General features: G+C 50.3%; 1 protein-coding gene across 1 annotated transcript in view; it reads right to left on the reverse strand.

Annotated features, from left to right (window-relative positions):
- Positions 1-23,980, reverse strand: part of ENAH (ENAH actin regulator) — a 273,492-nt gene that overhangs the window by 5,632 nt on the left and 243,880 nt on the right. Inside the window, exon 12 of the mRNA XM_030195712.1 lies at positions 9,233-9,290. Coding sequence (XP_030051572.1) covers positions 9,233-9,290 — 58 coding nt within the window. The remainder of the gene's footprint in view (positions 1-9,232; positions 9,291-23,980) is intronic.

Below are 23,980 nucleotides of genomic sequence, written 5' to 3' on the forward strand. Positions count from 1 at the left end.
GATGAAGCTAGATTCTATGAGAAAGGAACCTGAAGATTGTTTGCATAAGTAGTGGTCTGCTTATAGTGTTAGTAGGGAAATATTACAATGAAATGAAGTTTACATATTAGAAAATTTCAGAAATGTATTGCTCTTGATTGCAATTTTTCAGAGCATATAGTCCTCGTATTCAGTAACATCAATGTGCTTTATTATTCTGGATTGTGCATCAGGCTGGTATAATATCTAGAGTGTAGACCAGTGTTTGGACTCCTTTACTCTATTTTAGTAAGAATCTATATCATGTTTGTACTTAATCAGTTTTATAAATAAATACAAAATGGAAAACATCTCAATGCTACTTTTGCACAATTTGGGTAAGCATAAAAAGTTGGTAATCATGATTTTTTTTTCTATACATTCTCACGAAGTTCCGGTCTCAGAGGATATTTAACATTGACTTGGGAACTCAAATGTGCCAGATTTATTGAGATGTCCTTGTTAAAATAGCTCTCCCAGTTGTCAGCCTATACTTGCAGTTCCTGGGACTGGAAGGTAGTAGTAATTTCCTGTGGCTTAGCAGTGGGCTGCAAGACGTCAAGCTCTGACAAATTGGCCTCAATGGTTCAATTGATACAAACTTTAGTTTGAAACCAGGTGATAAGTTTCGGCTGCAGTTTTGGTTTCAGTTGAAATTGAAAAATGTCAGTCCTATCATAAAGGATACATCAGTATAAAGGTCATGATAAAATTGCATTTGATATTTTATTATTCATCCTTTCTAAATCAAAACTCAAGGCAAGTTACAAGCAGGTATATAAGCTATTTCCCTCCCCAAGTGGATTTAGAATCTAAGGACTCTTTATGAAAATATGCTAACATTTATTTAACCCAGTCAGGTTTAAAGGATATCCTCAATGAATATGCACATAGTATCTTCAATGTATGCAAATCTCACACATCTTCATTACTACTACTAATCATTTCTATAGCACTACTAGATGTACGCAGCGCTGTACACTTGAACATGAAGAGACACTCCCTGCTCGACAGAGCTTACAATTTAATTAGGACAAACAGTCCACCTGCTTGTCCAAGTCCGTCTGTTCCTACTTGCTCCAGTACATCTGCACCTGCTTGTCCCAACGTGTTCCAGTCCTGCAGCGCCGCTGTCTTCTGCTCCAACTTGCTCCAGTCCATCTGATCCAGCTTACTCCAGCCCATCTGGCCTAGCCTGTTCCAGCTTGTTCCAGCCCGTGTCCCAGCTCGTTCCTGCTCTAATGCTCCAGCTTGTTCCAGCCCATTCCAACTTGTTCCAGCCAACTCCAGCTTGTTCCTGCTCATCTGCTCCAGCCTGAGCCAATCCGTCTGCTCCAGCTTGTTTCAGTCCATCTACCTGCCTGCCTGCCTACCAGCAACCAACCTGCATACTGTCAGTCCATCAACTTGCTCGCTGATCAGCAACCAACCTGCCTGCTTGCCAGACCATCAACTTGCCTATCAATCCATCAACCACCTGCCTGCCACCTAGCTTCCTTAACTACCTAACTGCCTCCCCGTCTGCCTCAAGCCTGCACAAATTCCTAACTGCCTCCCTGCCTGCCTTCAAGCCTGCACAACTACCTAACTGCCTCCCCGCCTGCCTACCTGCTCACATATCACCCTGTCTGCCTACCAGCTCATCTATCACCTACCAGCCTCCCTGACCATGGCCCCTTTACACATTCTCTTCATCGCCCTGTCCCTTCCTAATCTTTTCTCCTTCCCCCCACCGCTGTCCACCGCAGGTACTCATTGCCCACCCATGTCCCCTTCAATCCTACTCACTACTGCATTACCCTACCCACCCCCGTCCCACACCACCGCACCATCTCTTCTATCCCCCCACTCCTTCCTAGATCTCAACCTTCAGCATTTCCTTCCTGCCATTATCCCATTCCCATTCCTACTAAGCTCATCCCGTCTTCGTTGCCTTCGTCGCCCTACCTCCCCCACCCTCCTCCGCTCTCTCCTGCTCCTTCTCCTACTATCGGCCGGAGACATTAATCCCAATCCAGGCCCTCCACACATGCCCTCGTCTTATCCATGCAAACGCTTCCGAGACATCTCCAATCTCATTCCTGTTCCCCTCCTTCCCCCTTCTTCCCTCCCCTTCTCGTGCGCCCTGTGGAATGCCCGCTCCGTGCGCAACAAACTTCTCCTCATCCACGATCTCTTTATCTCCCGCTCCCTTCATCTGCTCGCCCTAACTGAAACCTGGCTCACCCCCGATGACTCGGCCTCAGTCGCGGCCCTATGCCATGGAGGCTATCTTTTCTCCCACACCCCCCGCCCAGTCGGCTGCAGAGGAGGTGTCGGGTTACTACTCTCACCTGCCTGTAGTTTTCAACCCCTCCCCCTACCACAATCTCACTGCTTCTCATCCTTTGAAGTTCACTCCATCCGTCTATTCTACCCGTTGCCACTCAGAGTTGCAGTCATCTACTGCCCCCCTGATAAATCTCTCTCTTCCTTCCTCACTGACTTCGATGCCTGGCTTTCTGTTTTTCTTGACCCCTCATCTCCGTCCCTCATCCTCGGAGATTTTAACATACACGTTGACGACCCCTCCGACTCTCACGCTCCTCAGTTCCTCACTCTAACATCCTCCTTCGGCCTCCAGCTGTGCTCCACCGTCCCTACTCACCATGATGGCCATTGTCTTGACCTCATCCTCTCCTTCTCCGGCTCACCCTCCAATTTCCACACCTCGGCTCTTCCTATCTCTGACCATCACCTGATCACCTTCACCGTCCGTCACCCCCGCCCCCTCAGCCCCGCCCAACATTAACCACTACTTCTAGGAATCTCCAGGCTATTGACCCTCCCACCTTATCCTCTAGTATTTCTGATCTCCTCCCCTCTATCATGTCCTCCGAGTCTGTCGACAAGGCTGTCTCCGCTTATAATGCCACTCTCTCCGCTGCTCTGGACACCCTCGCACCATCCATCTCCCGTCCCACAAGGCGTACTAATCCTCAGCCCTGGTTGACCCCTTGCATTCGCTACCTTCGCTCCTGCGCCCGATCTGCTGAACTCCTCTGGAGGAAATCCTGCACCCATTCGGATTTCCTTCATTACAAATTCATGCTATCCTCCTTCCAGTCCTCCCTATTCCTTGCCAAACAGGACTACTATACCCAATTAACCAATTCTCTCAGCTCCAAACCCTCGTCGTCTCTTCGCCACCCTTAACTCCCTCCTCAAAGTGCCCTCCTCTCCCACTCCCCCCTCCCTCTCTCCTCAATCTCTGGCTGACTACTTCCATAACAAAGTGCAAAAGATCAACTGTGAATTCACCACCAAGCCACTCTTCTCTCTTCAGCCCCCTCCCTCAACCAACCAACTAACTCTTTCTCCTCCTTTCCTGTTATCACCGAGGAGGAAACCGCCCGCCTCCTTTCCTCCTCGAAATGCACAACCTGTTCCTTGGATCCCATCCCCACCAACTTACTGAACACCATCTCTCATACTGTCATCCCCTCAACCTCTCTCTCTCTCTCCACTGCAACTGTCCCTGACACCTTCAAGCACGCCGTAGTCACACCTCTCCTCAAAAAAACCTTCACTTGACCCGGCCTGTCCCTCCAACTACCGCCCCATCTCCCTCCTAACCCTTCCTCTCCAAAATACTTGAGCGTGCCGTTCACAGCCGCTGTCTCGATTTCCTCTCCTCTCAGGCCATCCTCGATCCACTTCAATCTGGTTTTCGCCCTCTACACTCGACAGAAACAGCACTCTCTAAAGTCTGTAATGACCTGTTCCTTGCCAAATCCAGAGGCCATTACTCCATCCTTATCCTCCTCGATCTATCCGCCGCCTTCGACACTGTCAATCATGACTTACTTCTTGCCACACTGACCTCATTTGGATTCCAGGGCTCTGTCCTCTCCTGGTTCTCATCCTATCTTTCCCACCGCACCTTCAAAGTACACTCTCATGGATCCTCCTCCACCCCCATCCCGCTCTCTGTTGGAGTTCCCCAGGGATCTGTCCTTGGACCTCTTCTTTTCTCAATCTACACCTCTTCCCTGGGCTCACTGATCTCATCCCATGGATTCCAGTATCATCTTTATGCTGATGACACCCAGCTGTATCTCTCCACACCAGACATCACTGTGGAGACCCACGCCAAGGTGTCGGCCTGCTTATCCGACATTGCTGCTTGGATGTCCATCCGCCACCTGAAACTGAACATGGCCAAGACCGAGCTTATCGTCTTTCCACCAAAACCCACTTCTCCTCTTCCTCCGCTCTCGATCTCAGTTGATAACACCCTCATCCTCCCCGTCTCATCTGCCCGCAACCTCGGAGTCATCTTCGACTCTTCCCTCTCCTTCTCTGCACATATCCAACAAACAGCCAAGACCTGTCGCTTCTTCCTCTTTAATATCAGCAAGATTCACCCTTTCCTCTCTGAGCACACCACCCGAACCCTCATCCACGCTCTCATCACCTCTCGCCTTGACTATTGCAACCTACTCCTCACTGGCCTCCCTCTTAACCATCTATCCCCCCTTCAATCAGTTCAGAACTCCGCTGCACGCCTTATATTCCGCTTGAACCGATATACTCATATCACCCCTCTCCTCAAGTCACTTCACTGGCTTCCGATCAGATACCGCATACAGTTCAAACTTCTCCTTCTTACCTACAAATGCACTCAGTCTGCAGCACCTCATTACCTCTCTAGCCTCATCTCCCCTTATATTCCCGCCCGTAACCTCCGCTCACAGGACAAACCCCTCCTCTCAACACCAATTCCAGGCTCCGCCCATTCTGCCTCGCATCACCTTACGCATGGAATAAACTTCCTGAACCCCTATGCCAAGCCCCCTCCTTACCCGTCTTCAAATCATTGCTCAAAGCCCACCTCTTCAATATTGCTTTCGGCACCTAACCTTTATACCTTTGTACCTTTCATGTAATCGTGAATGCCCCAAATTGACTACCCCTACTTGACTGACTCTACACTTGTCCATTAGATTGTAAGCTCTTTGAGCAGGGACTGTCCTTCTGTGTTAGAATTGTACAGCGCTGCATAACTCTGGCAGCGCTTTAGAAATGTTAAGTAGTAGTAGTAGTATAAGGGAATATTAAAGTGAGGATGATAAAATAAGGGTTCTGAACAAGTGAATAAGGGTTAGGAGTTAAAGGCAGCATCAAAAAGGTGGGCTTTTAGCTTAGATTTGAAGATGGCCAGAGATGGAGCTTGACGTACCGGCTCAGGAAGTCTATTCCAGGTATATGGTGCGGCAAGATAAAAGGAATGAAGTCTGGAGTTAGCAGTGGAGGAGAAGGGTACAGATAAGAGAGATTTACCCAGTGAACGGAGTTCCCAGGGAGGAATGTAGGGAGAGATGAGAGTGGAGAGGTACTGAGGAGCTGCAGAGTGAATGCACTTATAGGTCAATAAGAGGAGTTTGAACTGAATGCGGAAACGGATAGGAAGCCAGTGAAGTGACTTGAGGAGAGGGCTAATATGAGCAAAACGACACTGGCAGAATATTAGTCGTGCAGCAGAATTTTGAACAGATTAAGAGGAGAGAGATGGCTAAGTGGGAGACCTGTGAGAAGCAAGTTGCAAAAGTCTAAGCGAGAGGTGATAAGAGTGTGGATGCGGGTTCTGGTAGTGTGCTCAGAAAGGAAAGGGCGAATTTTGCTGAGATTATAGAGAAAGAAACGACAGGTTTTAGCAGTCTGCTGAATATGTGCAGAGAAGGAGAGGGAGGAGTCGAAGATGACCCCATGGTTATGAGCTGATGAGACAGGGAGGAGGAGAGGTTGGTTTAGGGGGAAAGATGAGAAGCTCAGTCTTGGTCATGTTTCGTTTCAGATGGCGCTGAGACATCCAGGCAGCAATGTCAGACAGGCAGGCTGATACATTGGCCTGGATTTTGGCTGAGATTTCTGGTGTGGAGAATCCTTTAAACATTGTGGATATCCTTTAAACTGTGTTCAAAGGACTGAGCTGAGAACCACTGAATTAAAAGGGATACCTTCAATCTTAACCAACTGTATGTTTTACATGCAAAAAAATGGTTATTAGAAAAGTGCACATCTAAAAATGTGAAGTACATGCACCAAGATCATGTATTTTTATATGCACATTGGCGTTCCTGGAGTTATAATCTGGGCAGAGCTTATTTACAACGTCTGTATCCCTTCAATCAGAATAGATTTAGGCAGCTTATAAAAACTGAAATTCTATTGATTTTTGTTTAATTAGAAGCTTGAGAAAAAAAGGCAAGCCTTCCTTCAAAAAGCAATGTATGCTCATTTTAGAAAATACATAGAATGCATGTACAAGTTTATGCCTTTTTCAGTGCAGGTTTAAGTTTGTGCCGAAGGGCTAGTTCTGGATTATTTTCTATAGCGAATAACAGTATTAACTCAGCAGCCAATAAAGCCACCCAGTCTGAGTTTTACCATGTAGAAAGGCTGAAAATCAACTAACATACAGCTAATTTGGCGAGTCAAGAGACATGTGACATTGGTGGAAAGGCAATGGAAAGCCAAAAACATGACATCTGTGAATAAATATAAGGCATAATGAAAAGAACAGGGAGGGTTCTGGACTGGTCAGGAAGGATTAAAGGTTAAGAAAATCATCAGGTAAGCCATAGTTTTTCTTCTATCCATACCAGACAAAATGGGATATAGCAAAGCAGTGTCCCCATTAGAAGAATTCATTAAGCAGGCATAGGCCTAATTTCTTTCACAGAATATGTAAGGTATTATATGTATTGAGCCTGCAAAGAGGTGGGATAATGTGGGATATAAATGCAACAAATAAATAAATAAGGTATTTAAAAAAAAAAAAAACAACAGAAGGAAGCAACTGTAGAATATGAGCATAAGCTCCTGCAGAGAACAGGCCAAGAGAATGGTATCTCTCAGGGATGCCCTGGAGGAGCAGATGAAGCCAAAGGTGAAAAATAAGAATTTAGATGAACTTCCAGACAGCCATCTATGGAATCAGAAGCCAAATACAGCTATGAAAAACCATAAGATGGAGCTACGAGAAAGAGGCCATGAAAACGACCACAGAATTAGGACACAGATTTAATAACCCAGACAGTCTATGAGGCCGAGAAGAAAATGATAATCCACTATATCACGCAGTCTGAAGGCATGAGACCTTAAAGGCTACAGCCTTTGTATCCTATATGAGCTATGCAAAAATAAGTGAGCCTGCTGAACCTACAACCTGGAGGTTTGTGTCCAAGGAAGCTCTAGTAACTTGCTAAGTGGATGACCAGCGGCAACAAGAGTGACACAAGCAACACAAGTGACAACAAGGAAACAAGCAGTGACACCAGGAAAGCAGAGTGCTAGACTACCATCACCTCTGAAGAATGGAAGGTCAGAACTGCAATTCAGAATGACCGTAGGTGAGCAGGAGCTATGAATGGAGAGAAACCAACTGCTAATGTAGTAGGTACTATGAACGAGAGAAAATAACTCGCAGCAGAATAGACAGCAGCTAGAGAGCTATGTAGTCCAGATTGGCTGTTAATTTCCTTACTGTACATATTAGGTATTTTAGAAAGATACTACAGTCTCTCTTATCATGGGAAAAATCACCAATTTTCTTATTTTTATTTATATGTTAAAACCTTTTTCTTTTGATATATTCTGGATTTTTGTGCAAATTTGAACTTCATTAAACACCCCCCCCCCAAAAAAAAACAACGTATTCTCTTTATACCTGCAGATATTAAAACATAAAGGCATAAGAGACAAGGCCCAACAAAACTAGCAAAGCTATTAATATTGAAGTTTTACTTTTTGATGCATTAAGGCAAAGTGTTTTAATGGGTTTTTTTTTGTCAATTACTAAAAGATGCAAGTAAACTGTACTTATACTCTCCCCTGATGTGAATTCTGTCCCATAACACTTGTGCTACCCCTAGCATCAAACTAGTGTTAACCCTGTGGCCACCTGGAGGGTCCTACCCAGCACTGTCCAGGCCCACCTGCACCTACCACTGGGTCCTGCTTGCCTCTGGGCGAGTCTCCCACCCACAAATTACTTTCCCGGTGGTTTCTAGGGACAGTGGGAGCCACAATTCTGGAGCCCCACAGTTCCTAGAAAAACAGTTACAGACTGAGAACACAAACTGCCAAGATTCTTAGTCAGTCCAGGACAACAGAGCTAACAAACTAATAGGTTTATTATATTAAAAAAAAAAAAAAAAAGCAGAACAATGAATGGTAAAAGACTCAAAAAAGCAAACAAACAGGTAAAACAACAGGGATTTAATGTTAAATCTAACTGAACACTTTTTACTACCTAAGTAGTATCTGGGGAGGCCAGGAAAAAAACTGCTCACAGTAATTGAAGAGGGCCTCTATGCAGGTCTACTCCCTCCACACTCTCAATTCTAAAGACCTATTTTACAAAGCCACGCTAGTGATTCTTGCATGGCAAATGAGAGGAAGCCCACAGGAATTGAATTGGTTTCCTCTCATTTGCTGCACCAGGAATGGCTAGCGCGGCTTTGTAAAAGAGGCCAAGAATGATGAGTTTTAGGCTCTAGCACATTCTAGTAAGGCTTCAGGGCCAACTAGGGCACAGAGAATTAGCACTGAGGATGTCTGACCAATGCCACTCCAGGTGACACTTTTCAGGGGTTTTCCTCTTTTCTTTGGGGAAGGTAAGCTACAGAGAAAAAAACAGACCTCTGCTACAGCTATAATGCAGAGGTCATACACCACCTGGTGGCCAATCAAGGGAAATACACTGAAGGGAACAAAAGCATCACAGGGCAGCAATACAAATGAAAGCATGAAAGTCCCCACAAATACTGCATAAACAGAGTAGCAACATTTAAAAAGTAGAATTTCTTGTCATAATGCACAGAGACATTAACAGCTGAAACACAGTACAGTGCAGAATCATGCAGACTGTTTTTACTGGGGAATGGCGTGCTACCAAGCCACCACCTCTCGAGAAATATAGTATGCCCTATCAGATTGACTCTACACTTGTCTTTTAGATTGTACACTTGTCTTTAGATTGTACACCTGTCTTTTAGATTGTAAGCTCCTTGAGCAGGGACTGTCCTTCCATGTTAAACTGTACAGCGCTGCGTAACCCTAGTAGCGCTTTAAAAATGTTAAGTAGTAGTAGTACTTTCATTTATGGGCTTCTCTAAACAGCCTCTCACCAATGCAAATTAAGAAATGAATCTATTCATATCATACTTACCATCAATGAGTTCTTCTTTTAATTTTGTTAATTCCTTTCTCATTTCATCTAAAATATCCTAAAGTATCACAAAACATTCAGCAAATTAGATTATTCATGACTTTAGAAATAAGTATTTATCTTTCATTTTTTCTGTCTCCTGAATCTGAATTCAGCTGAATCTCTCTCTACTGGAGCTTGTAATACTGTTAAATATTCTTTCAAAATCAAAGTGGGTTTGTCCTCCCAAATTTAACCCCTTCCTCTTCAGGTCATCCACTACAATCCCCATGCTCATAAGCCTCTTCAAGCTAGTAATGTCTGAGTCACATCCTCACTCTCTGCGTAAGCATTACCTATGCAGCCCTGACCGAATGGCACCCCAGTAGCAATGCTCATACCTCAACTTCTACTTCTGCCAACATTCCAAACCTTTAGCAAATCATTTCACTCTCCACTGCCTCAGATATAAAACAGATGGTAATCCTTTATAGCTAGGAAATGTCAACTGTACTTGTATGCAATTCACCTTGAGCTCAGAGTTGTAAACTCAAACAAATATTACAAAAAATAAAATCCTAAAAGTCAAATTACACACTGCTATAAGTCTCCACCCAAGAAAGGTAAAATTCTAGGTTGGTATAAAAGGAACGGAAGGGAGGGGGCGGGGGCAGGGTAATGGCAATAAAGCGAATGATACATACCTGTAGCAGGTGTTCTCCGAGGACAGCAGGCTGATTGTTCTCACGACTGGGTTGACGTCCACAGAAGCCCCCACCAACCGGAAGAAAACTTCGCGGGCGGTCCCGCACGCAGGGCACGCCCACCGTGCATGTGTGGCCGTCTTCCCGCCCGTGTGTGACCGTTCCCGCTCAGTTGAATGACAAGCAAAGAAATGAGTAAACGCAACTCCAAAGGGGAGGAGGGAGGGTGGGTGAGAACAATCAGCCTGCTGTCCTCGGAGAACACCTGCTACAGGTATGTATCATTCGCTTTCTCCGAGGACAAGCAGGCTGCTTGTTCTCACGACTGGGGTATCCCTAGCTCTCAGGCTCACTCAAAACAAGAACCCAGGTCAATTGAACCTCGCAACGGTGAGGGCATAACAGAAATTGACCTACGAAGAACAACTAACTGAGAGTGCAGCCTGAACAGAGTAAATCGGGTCCTGAAGGGTGGAGTTGGATTCAAACCCCAAACAGATTCTGCAGCACCGACTGCCCGAACAGACTGTCGCGTCGGGTATCCTGCTGGAGGCAGTAATGTGATGTGAATATGTGGACTGATGACCATGTCGCAGCCTTGCAAATCTCTTCAATAGTGGCTGACTTCAAGTGGGCCACTGACGCTGCCATGGCTCTAACACTATGAGCTGTGACATGACCCTCAAGAGCCAGCCCAGCCTGGGCGTAAGGGAAGAAAATGCAATCTGCTAGCCAATTGGAGATGGTGCATTTCCAGACAGCGACCCCTTTCCTATTGGGGTCGAAAGAAATAAACAATTGGGCGGACTGTCTGTGGGGCTGTGTCCGCTCCAGATAGAAGGCCAACGCTCGCTTGCAGTCCAATGTGTGCAACTGACGTTCAGCAGGGCGGGTATGTGGTCTGGGAAAGAATGTTGGCAAGACAATTGACTGGTTAAGATGGAACTCAGACACCACCTTTGGCAAGAACTTAGGGTGAGTGCGGAGTACTATGTTATGATGAAATTTGGTATAAGGAGCATGAGCTACCAGGGCTTGAAGCTCACTGACTCTACGAGCTGAAATAACTGCCACCAAGAAAATGACCTTCCAGGTCAAGTACTTCAGATGACAGGAATTCAGTGGCTCAAAAGGAGGTTTCATCAGCTGGGTGAGGACGACGACGAGATCCCATGACACTGCAGGAGGCTTGACAGGGGGCTTTGACAAAAGCAAGCCTCTCATGAATCGAACGACTAAAGGCTCTCCAGAGATGGCTTTACCCTCTACACGATGATGGTAAGCACTAATCGCACTAAAGAGATTCCTTACTGAGTTGGTCTTGAGGCCAGACTCTGATAAGTGCAGAAGGTATTCAAGCAGGTTCTGTGCAGGACAAGAACGAGGTTCTAGGGCCTTGCTCTCACACCAAACGACAAACCTCCTCCACTTGAAAAAGTAACTCTTTTTAGTGGAATCCTTTCTAGAGTCAAGCAAGACACGGGAGACACCCTCAGACAAACCCAACGAAGCAAAATCTACGGCCTCAACAGCCAGAGACTGAAGGTTGGGGTGCAGAAGCGCTCTGTCGTTCTGCGAAATGAGAGTCGGAAAACACTCCAATCTCCATGGTTCTTCGGAAGACAACTCCAGAAGTAGAGGGAACCAGATCTGATGGGGCCAAAAGGGTGCTATCAGAATCATGGTGCCGTGGTCTTGCTTGAGCTTCAGTAAGGTCTTCCCCACCAAAGGTATGGGAGGATAAGCATACAGGAGGCCGGTCCCCCAATGGAGGAGAAAGGCATTCGACGCTAGTCTGCCGTGTGCCTGTAGTCTGGAACAGAACAGAGGCAGCTTGTGGTTGGTCTGAGAGGCGAAAAGGTCTACCGAGGGAGTGCCCCACTCTCGGAAGATCTTGCGTACCACTCTGGAATGGAGCGACCACTCGTGCGGTTGCATGACTCTGCTCAGTCTGTCGGCCAGACTGTTATTTACACCTGCCAGGTATGTGGCTTGGAGAAGCATGCCGAACTGGCAGGCCCAACGCCACATCCCGACGGCTTCCTGACACAGGGGGCGAGATCCGGTGCCCCCCTGCTTGTTGATGTAATACATTGCAACCTGATTGTCCGAATTTGGATGATTTGGCAGAACAGCCGATCTCTGAAGGCCTTCAGTGCATTCCAGACCGCTCGGAGCTCCAGGAGGTTGATCTGAAGATCCTGTTCCTGGAGGGACCACAGCCCCTGGGTGTGGAGCCCATCGACATGAGCTCCCCACCCCAGGCGAGATGCATCCGTCGTCAGCACCTTCGTGGGCTGCGGAATTTGGAATGGACGTCCCAGAGTCAAATTGGTCCGAATGGTCCACCAGTGCAGCGAATTGCGGCAACTGATGGACAGGCGGATGGCATCTTCTAGATTCCCGGTAGCTTGACACCACTGGGAAGCTAGGGTCCATTGAGCAGGTCTCATGTGAAGGCGAGCCATGGGAGTCACATGAACCGTGGAGGCCATATGACCCAGGAGTCTCAACATCTGCCGAGCTGTGACCTGCTGAGACGCTCTGGTCTGAGAGGCAAGGGATAGAAGGTTCTGCACCCTTGCTTCGGGAAGGAAGGCCTGAGCCATCTGAGAATTCAGCAGCGCTATGAATTCCAGAGATTGGACTGGCTGGAGATGGGACTTCGGGTAATTTATCACAAACCCCAGCAGCTCCAGAAGGTGGATAGTACACTGCATGGACCGAAGAGCTCCTGCCTCTGAGGTGCTCTTGACCAGCCAATTGTCGAGATACGGGAACACACGCACTCCCAGCTTGCGTAGATACGCCGCAACCACCACGAGACACTTCGTGAACACCCGTGGTGCAGAGGCGAGCCCAAAGGGCAGCACACAATACTGAAAGTGCTGTGTCCCCAGACGGAATCGGAGATACTGTCTGTGAGCTGGCAGTATCGGGATGTGAGTGTAAGCTTCCTTTAAATCCAGGGAACATAGCCAATCGTCTTTCTGAATCATGGGAAGAAGGGTGCCCAAGGAAAGCATCCTGAACTTCTCTTTGACCAGGTATTTGTTCAGGCCTCTCAGGTCTAGGATGGGGCGCATCCCCCCTGTTTTCTTTTCCACAAGGAAGTACCTGGAATAGAATCCCTGCCCTTCCTGCCTGGGTGGTACGTGCTCGACCGCATTGGTGCTGAGAAGGGCGGAGAGTTCCTCTGCAAGTACCTGCTTGTGATGGGAGCTGAAGGATTGGGCTCCCGGTGGGCAATTTGGTGGAGTGGAGGCCAAATTCAGGGTGTATCCGCACCGCACTATTTGGAGAACCCACTGGTCGGAGGTTATCAGAGGCCACCTTTGGTGAAAAACTTTCAACCTCCCTCCGATTGGCAGGTCGTCCGGTATGGACATGTTGATGGCGGCTATGTTCCCATGGATCCAGTCAAAAGCCCGTCCCCGGCTTTTGCTGTGGAGGCGCCGGGAGGCTGCTTGGGTGCACGCTGTTGACGGGAACGAGCGCGCTGGGACTGTCCCTGTGCCTGAGGAGGCCTTCGGGCCAGCTGGGTGTAACTACGCTTGTTGTAGGCGTAGGGCGCAGCCTGCCTGGCCCAGGAAAAATGTCCACCTGCTGAGGTGGATGCTGAAGGCGCCCGGTGGGAGAGCTTGTCGAGAGCAGTTTCCCGCTGGTGTAGTTGGTCTACTAACTGCTCGACTTTCTCGCCGAAAATGTTATCCCCCCAGCAAGGGACATCCGCCAGTCGCTGCTGGGTGCGGTTGTCCAGGTCAGAGGCACGCAGCCAGGAGAGTCTGCGCATCACTATACCTTGGGCCGCAGCTCGGGATGCCACATCACAGGTGTCGTAGATACCCCTGGACAGGAACTTTCTGCACGCCTTCAGCTGCCTCACCACCTCCTGAAAGGGCCTGGACTGCTCCGGAGGGAGCTTGTCGACCAGGTCCGCCAGTTGCTTCACATTGTTCCGCATGTGAATGCTCGTGTAGAGCTGGTATGACTGGATGCGGGTCACGAGCATGGAAGATTGGTAGGCCTTCCTCCCAAACGAGTCCAGAGTGCGAGAAGGCGGTATCCCTCGAACTCCGTGCTCTCTTGAGAGCAGAGTCCACGACCGCCGAGTCATGAGGCAATTGGGGCCGCATCAACTCTGGGTCAGAGTGGATCCTGTATTGGGACTCCGCTTTCTTGGGGATGGTGGGGTTAGATAATGGCTTCAGCCAGTTCCAAAGCAGTGTCTCTTTGAGGACATTGTGCAACGGCACCGTGGAAGACTCTCTAGGTGGTGATGGATAGTCGAGGACCTCGAGCATCTCAGCCCTCGGCTCATCCACAGAGACCACGGGGAAGGGAATGCAAATACACATGTCCCTGACAAAGGAGGCAAAGGAGAGGCTCTCAGGGGGCAAGAGATTCCTCTCCGGTGAAGGAGTGGGGTCAGAGGGAAGGCCCTCAGACTCCTCTGAGGAGAAATATCTGGGGTCCTCCTCCTCCCCCCACGAGGCCTCTTCCTTGGTGTCGGACATGAGCTCTTGCAGCTCAGACCTTAACCGGGCCCGTCTCGACTGCGAGGAACAAAGTCCCCGGTGATGGCGTCGAGCGGTGGACTCCCGCGCCGGCGGGGATGAAGCTCCCTCCATCAACGGGGATTCCACCTGCGTGGCGGTCGATACCGGTGCCGCAAGTGGCGTCGGCGGCCGCGGCATCGGGCTAGAGCACACCGGCGCCTCCATCAACGGCGCCGGGGGCACAAGCACCCCCGGTGTCGGCAGAGCCAGGCGCATCAGCCCTTCCAGAATCCCCGGAAGGATGGCTCGGAGGCACTCGTCAAGGCCCGCTGTCGGGAAAGGCAGGGGGGCCGGTGTGGGTGTTGGTGCCGGAAGCTGCTCGGGTCCAGGAGACGGTACCGAAGCACCCATGGACTGACGCAGCGACACCTCTTCAACCGAGGGGGAACGCTCCTCTCGGCACTGCTGCTTCCTCGGCGTCGAATCATCTCTCGAGGCGCCGGAGCTGGTAGTCCCGTGCGCCGTGGGCAACCGATGACGGTGCTTCTTGGTTTTCTTTCGGTGCCCGTCATCGGCGCTCGGCGGTAGAGATGAAGAGGAGGTAGAACCCCCCTGGCCTCGAGGGATTGGGTCTGACAGGGTTCGGTCCCAATGGCCCTGGGTAGAGGGCGTGGCCAGGGCCGATCGCCAGCAGCCTGGTGGCCCAACGGTACCTGTACTCCTGGGGTCGGTGCCATCGTTGGTGCCCATTTCGTCGACATCGGTACCGAAGATGTGGCCGTAGACACCGATGCCGTTGAGGGGCCGGCGTAAGTTCCAAAAAGACGGTCCCGAAGAACTTGCCTCGCCAGCTGTGTCCGCTTCCGCAAGCCGAGATACAAGGTGCACGTCTTGGTATTATGCTCCAGCCCAAGGCACTGGAGGCACCAAGCGTGGGTATCGGTTTGCGAGATCTGCCGGCCGCACCGACCACACTTCTTGAATCCGCTCAGGACCTTCAAGGACATCGAAGGAAAAATCGCGTCGTCGATGGTGGCGGTGAAAAGCACACCCGAAAAAAAAACGACCGGGCGGCCACAAGGCTGCAACGAGGCACCCCCGTGGCTAAAAGACGACAAGGGGACAAACTTTCTCTTTTCTTTTTTTTTTTTTTTACAGAAGAAAGAAAGAAGTACGCGAACGCGTTCGTAAAGAGAAAAAACATCCGGTTTCCGGGGCTGACAGAGAGAGACGCTAACACGTCTCTCTCCAGCGTGGAATAGAAAAAAACTGAGCGGGAACGGTCACGCACGGGCGGGAAGACGGGCGCGCATGCACGGTGGGCGTGCCCTGCGTGCGGGACCGCCCGCGAAGTTTTCTTCCGGTTGGTGGGGGCTGCCGTGGACGTCAACCCAGTCGTGAGAACAAGCAGCCTGCTTGTCCTCGGAGAAAGCGAATGCTACATACCTGTAGAAGGTATTCTCCGAGGACAGCAGGCTGATTGTTCTCACTGATGGGTTGACGTCCTCGGCAGCCCCCTCCATCGGAAAGTTTACTAGCAAAGGCCTTTGCTAGTCCTCGCGCGCCCATGCGCACCGCGCATGCGCGGCCGTCTTCCCGCCCGAAACCGGCTCGAGCCGGCCAGTCCAGTATGTAGCAAGACAATACACTTCAAGGGAAGACAACTCCAAAGGGGAGGCGGGCGGGTTTGTGAGAACAATCAGCCTGCTGTCCTCGGAGAATACCTTCTACAGGTATGTAGCATTCGCTTTCTCCGAGGACAAGCAGGCTGCTTGTTCTCACTGATGGGGTATCCCTAGCCCCCAGGCTCACTCAAAACAACAACCATGGTCAATTGGGCCTCGCAACGGCGAGGACATAACTGAGATTGACCTAAAAAATTTACCAACTAACTGAGAGTGCAGCCTGGAACAGAACAAACAGGGCCCTCGGGGGGTGGAGTTGGATCCTAAAGCCCAAACAGGTTCTGAAGAACTGACTGCCCGAACCGACTGTCGCGTCGGGTATCCTGCTGCAGGCAGTAATGAGATGTGAATGTGTGGACAGATGACCACGTCGCAGCTTTGCAAATTTCTTCAATGGAGGCTGACTTCAAGTGGGCTACCGACGCAGCCATGGCTCTAACATTATGAGCCGTGACATGACCCTCAAGAGCCAGCCCCGCCTGGGCGTAAGTGAAGGAAATGCAATCTGCTAGCCAATTGGATATGGTGCGTTTCCCTACAGCCACTCCCCTCCTATTGGGGTCAAAAGAAACAAACAATTGGGCGGACTGTCTGGTGGGCTGTGTCCGCTCCAGGTAGAAGGCCAATGCTCTCTTGCAGTCCAATGTGTGCAGCTGACGTTCAGCAGGGCAGGAATGAGGACGGGGAAAAAATGTTGGCAAGACAATTGACTGGTTCAGATGGAACTCCGACACAACCTTCGGCAGGAACTTAGGGTGAGTGCGGAGGACTACTCTGTTACGATGAAATTTGGTGTACGGGGCCTGGGCTACCAGGGCCTGAAGCTCACTGACTCTACGAGCTGAAGTAACTGCCACCAAGAAAATGACCTTCCAGGTCAAGTACTTCAGATGGCAGGAATTCAGTGGCTCAAAAGGAGGTTTCATCAGCTGGGTGAGAACGACATTGAGATCCCATGACACTGTAGGAGGCTTGACAGGGGGCTTTGACAAAAGCAAACCTCTCATGAAGCGAACAACTAAAGGCTGTCCTGAGATCGGCTTACCTTCCACACGGTAATGGTATGCACTGATTGCACTAAGGTGAACCCTTACAGAGTTGGTCTTGAGACCAGACTCAGACAAGTGCAGAAGGTATTCAAGCAGGGTCTGAGTAGGACAAGAGCGAGGATCTAGGGCCTTGCTGTCACACCAGACGGCAAACCTCCTCCAATGGAAGAAGTAACTTCTCTTAGTGGAGTCTTTCCTGGAAGCAAGCAAGATGCGGGAGACACCCTCTGACAGACCCAAAGAGGCAAAGTCTACGCCCTCAACATCCAGGCCGTGAGAGCCAGAGACTGGAGGTTGGGATGCAGAAGCGCCCCCTCGTCCTGTGTGATGAGGGTCGGAAAACACTCCAATCTCCACGGTTCTTCGGAGGATAACTCCAGAAGAAGGGGAACCAGATCTGACGCGGCCAAAAAGGAGCAATCAGAATCATGGTGCCTCGGTCTTGCTTGAGTTTCAACAAAGTCCTCCCCACCAGAGGGATGGGAGGATAAGCATACAGCAGGCCCTCCCCCCAATCCAGGAGGAAGGCATCCGATGCTAGTCTGCCGGGGGCCTGAAGCCTGGAACAGAACTGAGGGACTTTGTGGTTCACTCGAGATGCGAAGAGATCCACCAAGGGGGTGCCCCACGCTTGGAAGATCTGGCGCACCACTCTGGAGTTGAGCGACCACTCGTGAGGTTGCATAATCCGGCTCAGTCTGTCGGCCAGACTGTTGTTTACGCCTGCCAGATATGTGGCTTGGAGCACCATGCCGAGACGGCGGGCCCAGAGCCACATGCTGACGGCTTCCTGACACAGGGGGCGAGATCCGGTGCCCCCCTGCTTGTTGACATAGTACATGGCAACCTGGTTGTCTGTCTGAATTTGGATAATTTGATGGGACAGCCGATCTCTGAAAGCCTTCAGAGCGTTCCAGATCGCTCGCAACTCCAGAAGATTGATCTGTAGATCGCGTTCTTGGAGGGACCAACTTCCTTGGGTGTGAAGCCCATCGACATGAGCTCCCAATCCCAGGAGAGACGCATCCGTGGTCAGCACTTTCTGTGGCTGAGGAATTTGGAAGGGACGTCCCAGAGTCAAATTGGAGCAAATCGTCCACCAATACAGGGATTTGAGAAAACTCGTGGACAAGTGGATCACGTCCTCTAGACCCCCAGCGGCCTGATACCACTGGGAGGCTAGGGTCCATTGAGCAGATCTCATGTGGAGGCGGGCCATGGGAGTCTCATGAACTGTGGAGGCCATGTGGCGCAGCAATCTCAACATCTGCCGAGCTGTGATCTGCTGGGACGCACGCACCCGCGAGACGAGGGACAACAAGTTGTTGGCTCTCGCCTCTGGAAGATAGGCGCGAGCTGTCCGAGAATCCAGCAGGGCTCCTATGAATTCGAGTTTCTGCACTGGGAGAAGATGGGACTTTGGGTAATTTATCACAAACCCCAGTAGCTCCAGGAGGTGAATAGTCATCTGCATGGACTGCAGGGCTCCTGCCTCGGATGTGTTCTTCACCAGCCAATCGTCGAGATATGGGAACACGTGCACCCCCAGCCTGCGAAGTGCCGCTGCTACCACAGCTAGGCACTTTGTGAACACCCTGGGCGCAGAGGCGAGCCCAAAGGGTAGCACACAGTACTGGAAGTGGCGTGTGCCCAACTGAAATCGCAGATACTGTCTGTGAGCTGGCAGTATCGGGATGTGTGTGTAGGCATCCTTCAAGTCCAGAGAGCATAGCCAATCGTTTTGCTGAATCATGGGGAGAAGGGTGCCCAGGGAAAGCATCCTGAACTTTTCTTTTACGAGATATTTGTTCAGGGCCCTTAGGTCTAGGATGGGACGCATCCCCCCTGTTTTCTTTTCCACAAGGAAGTACCTGGAATAGAATCCCAGCCCTTCTTGCCCGGATGGCACGGGCTCGACCGCATTGGCGCTGAGAAGGGCGGAGAGTTCCTCTGCAAGTACCTGCTTGTGCTGGAAGCTGTAAGACTGAGCTCCCGGTGGACAATTTGGAGGTTTTGAGGCCAAATTGAGGGTGTATCCCTGCCGGACTATTTGGAGAACCCACTGATCGGAGGTTATGAGAGGCCACCTTTGGTGAAAAGCTTTCAACCTCCCCCCGACCGGCAGGTCGCCCGGCACTGACACTTGGATGTCGGCTATGCTCTGCTGGAGCCAGTCAAAAGCTCGCCCCTTGCTTTTGCTGGGGAGCCGCGGGGCCTTGCTGAGGCGCACGCTGCTGACGAGAGCGAGCGCGCTGGGGCTTAGCCTGGGCCGCAGGCTGTCGGGAAGGAGGATTGTACCTACGCTTACCAGAAGCATAGGGACCAGTCTTCCTTCCCCCGAAAAATCGTCTACCTGTAGAGGTAGAGGCTGAAGGCTGCCGGCGGGAGAACTTGTCGAATGCGGTGTCCCGCTGGTGGAGAGACTCTACCACCTGCTCGACTTTTTCTCCAAAAATGTTGTCCGCACGGCAAGGCGAGTCCGCAATCCGCTGCTGGAGTCTATTCTCCAGGTCGGCGGCACGCAGCCATGAGAGCCTGCGCATCACCACACCTTGAGCAGCGGCCCTGGACGCAACATCAAAAGTGTCATAAACTCCTCTGGCCAGGAATTTTCTGCACGCCTTCAGCTGCCTGACCACCTCCTGAAAAGGCTTGGCTTGCTCAGGGGGAAGAGCATCAACCAAGCCCGCCAACTGCCGCACATTGTTCCGCATGTGTATGCTCGTGTAGAGCTGGTAAGACTGGATCTTGGCCACGAGCATAGAAGAATGGTAGGCCTTCCTCCCAAAGGAGTCTAAGGTTCTAGGGTCTTTGCCCGGGGGCGCCGAAGCATGCTCCCTAGAACTCTTAGCCTTCGTTAGGGCCAGATCCACAACTCCAGAGTCATGAGGCAACTGAGTACGCATCAGCTCTGGGTCCCTATGGATCCGGTACTGGGACTCAATCTTCTTGGGAATGTGGGGATTACTTAGTGGCTTGGTCCAGTTCGCAAGCAATGTCTTTTTTAGGACATGGTGCAAGGGAACAGTGGACGCTTCCTTAGGTGGAGAAGGATAGTCCAGGAGCTCAAACATTTCAGCCCTGGGCTCGTCCTCCACAACCACCGGGAAAGGGATGGCCGTAGACATCTCCCGGACAAAGGAAGCAAAAGACAGACTCTCGGGAGGAGAAAGCTGTCTCTCAGGAGAGGGAGTGGGATCAGAAGGAAGACCCTCAGACTCCTCGTCAGAGAAATATCTGGGGTCCTCCTCTTCCTCCCACGAGGCCTCACCCTCGGTGTCAGACACAAGTTCACGAACCTGCGTCTGCAACCTCGCCCTACTTGACTCGGTGGAACTCCGTCCACGGTGGGGGCGTCGAGAGGTAGACTCCCTCGCCCGCATCGGCGAAGCTCCCTCCGCCGACGTAGTCGGGGAGCCTTCCTGGGAGGTGGCCGCTGTCGGCACCGCACGCGGTACCAACGTCGGGGACCTCAACCCGGGCGATGGGCCAGCCGGCGCCACGCTCAACGGTACCGGAGGCGCAAGCACCGCCGGTACCGGAGGGGTAGGGCGCAACAGCTCTCCCAGAATCTCTGGGAGAACGGCCCGGAGGCTCTCGTTTAGAGCGGCTGCAGAGAAAGGCTGAGAGGTCGATGCAGGCGTCGACGTCAGAACCTGTTCCGGGCGAGGAGGCTGTTCCGGGCTGTCCAGAGTGGAGCGCATCGACACCTCCTGAACAGAGGGTGAGCGGTCCTCTCGGCGCCGATGCCTGCTGGGTGCCGAATCCCTCGGCGACCCAGAGCTCTCGGTGCCGACATGGGGAGGAGACCGGTGTCGATGCTTCTTCGACTTCTTCCGAAGCATGTCACCGGAGCTCCCCGGCACCGACGAGGAGGACGTAGAATCCATCCGTCGCTTCCTCGGGGCCGAGACCGAAGAGGGTCGATCCCGGGGGGGCTGTACCGCAGGAGCCCTCAGGGTAGGAGACCCACCCGAAGGCTCACCGCCACCAGCAGGGGAATGGACAGCCCTCACCTGCACTCCTGACGATGCACCTCCGTCCGACGACATTAGCAGACGAAGTCTCGGTACCACCGACGTCGATGCAGTCGCCCGATGCCTCGGCGCCGATGCAGAGGTTCGATGCCTCGATGCAGTCGATGGAGCGGCAGCCAAGGAAGATGGTCCGGACGCTGACGACGTCGATGCACTCGATGCCTCCGGTGCCGATGCCGACGAAGAGCCCGAGAACAAAACGTTCCACTGGGCTAATCTCGCTACCTGAGTCCGCCTTTGTAACAGGGAACACAGACTGCAGTTCTGAGGGCGGTGCTGGGCCCCTAGACACTGAAGACACGCAGAGTGCCTATCAGTGAGCGAGATTACCCGGGCGCACTGGGTGCACTTCTTGAAGCCGCTGGAAGGCTTCGATGTCATGGGCGAAATCAAAAGCCGAAATGGCGAAAATTGAAGCACCAAAATTTAGAAGGAGAAAAATCTCGACCGAGGCCAAAAGAGGCCTACCCCGACAACGAAAGAAAACTTACGGGGCAAAAACTGAGAAATACGGGAAGGGCAGAAAACCCGAAAGGGTCTTCCGGAACACTACCGGAGCGCTTCCCGAACTTTTCCAAGGAAAAAACAGCAAAAAACACGTCGAAAAGGACGCGCGAGGTCGACTCTCTGGGGCACGAACGGCGTAACACGACCGTACCGAGCGCGGACGAAAGAAGACTGGCCGGCTCGAGCCGGTTTCGGGCGGGAAGACGGCCGCGCATGCGCGGTGCGCATGGGCGCGCGAGGACTAGCAAAGGCCTTTGCTAGTAAACTTTCCGATGGAGGGGGCTGCCGAGGACGTCAACCCAGTCGTGAGAACAAGCAGCCTGCTTGTCCTCGGAGAATACATATCTCACATCCTGGGAGAGGGAGGTGAATAGATAAGCAGGGAAATATACGTTTGGGAAGCTTGCCAGGTGCCCTTGGCCTGGATTGGCCTCTGTTGTGGACAGGATGCTGGGCTCGATGGACCCTTGGTCTTTTCCCAGTGTGGCATTACTTATGTACTTATGTATAGGGGGGAGCATAATTGGAGGGAATTGCTCAAAGGGAAGAGTTTGAAATTAACAGGTTGAGATGATGTTTTGCTATATTAGTTAGTGAATTACACTACAACACTCGTGCTCACTAAAATTATAACAATTAATGCCACTAAAGCACTTTGGTTAGTGGTTAGTGGAAAAATCTGTAGGTTAAAGCAATATACTGGAAAAAAATGTGACTGATAGATAAGCTATTGTACATGTAATGGTTTAATAGTATGATGGCATGTAGAAAACATTCAATAAAAATTTCAAGTTAAAAAAACTTCTAGGTTGGTACTTGATAGAAGAAAGTGATGCATTCAAAGTTACAACTGTCAATTGCAGGGGAAGAATTTGAAGCTAAATCTATTAGTTTCCAGGCCATTAATCTAACCAGTAGGCAATCAAGGTTCTTTGTTATAATTAAAACTATTATACAAGGGATTTTTCAGACATGGGAAATATGAAAGAAGCTCTTATATCTGGCATGGAACATGCTATGATAAATACAAAGGCACGGTACTGCATAAATTAACTCATGCATTTTATGAGTGACACAACTACCTGATGCAGAAAGGTGATCAAACTGGTGATCTCACTTGTCTGAACTTTTTTCTTCTGTGCTGGTATATTCACATTTTTCTGTCTCCTACTTTGTGTTTTCACTTTCTTGTAAACCATTTTGATGTGTAAATATACAGTAAATAAACATACATGTCTTTCTACAGCAAATGGATTCATACGAAGTTTAGTTAGCAGTGCACAAGTGCCTAATTAATACAGATGTGACAGCATAATACTTTCACTTGTAAGAGAAGTTTTCTGCAGACAACAGGAATGATTAGGCACACAAGTGGGTGATGTCATCCAATGGCAGCAGAATGGAAATCAGAACTAGTGTAAAGTTCTGAGCATGTGAGGCCCTTCCTACACACAGCAATCTTCTGAGTCCCTCAGTTACTTCCATAGCTCAAGAACTACTGCAACTTTTGGTGAGGTGATAGGGACTGTGTGTTTTATCAATAAATCAATCATGCTATTTATAGACATCACTTACAGGTAAGAAACATTGCCCCCTCCCCCCACTGATAAAAAGGATTGAGTCAGGCACACAAGTGGGCGACTCTTATGTGCTTTGACTCCCAAGCTTAGGGCTACTTAGTCATAATTTGTCTATTGTCTAGGAGTAGCCAGCAGACAAATATGCTGATGTCTCCCTCTCCTTCTCTGCACATATTCAGCAGACTGCTGAAACCTGTCGTTTCTCTAGGGAACTCCGTTCACTGGGTAAATCTCTCTTATCTGCATCCTTCTCCTCCACTGATAACTCCAGACTCCGTTCCTTTTATCTTGCTGCACCATATGCCTGGAATAGACTTCCTGAGCCGGTACGTCAAGCTCCATCTCTGGCCGTCTTCAAATCTAAGCTAAAAGCCCACCTTTTTGATGCTGTTTTTAACTCCTAACCCTTATTCACTTGTTCAGAACCCTTATTTTATCATCCTCACTTTAATATTCCCTTATCTCTTGTTTGTTCTGTCTGTCCTAATTAGATTGTAAGCTCTGTCGAGCAGGGACTGTCTCTTCATGTTCAAGTGTACAGCACAGCGTACGCCTAGTAGCGCTTTAGAAATGAGAAGTAGTAGTAGTAGTAATGTCACTGTTACAAAGACGAGCTTGGCCAACACAGCATGACCAAATACAATGATTGCAGACTGTTCCAAGCAGTAGTGGGAAATGGACAAAGGTGAGGACCAAGTCACAGCTCTG

Source organism: Microcaecilia unicolor, chromosome 3 (assembly GCF_901765095.1).
Source record: "Microcaecilia unicolor chromosome 3, aMicUni1.1, whole genome shotgun sequence".
NCBI classification, from domain to species: domain Eukaryota; kingdom Metazoa; phylum Chordata; class Amphibia; order Gymnophiona; family Siphonopidae; genus Microcaecilia; species Microcaecilia unicolor.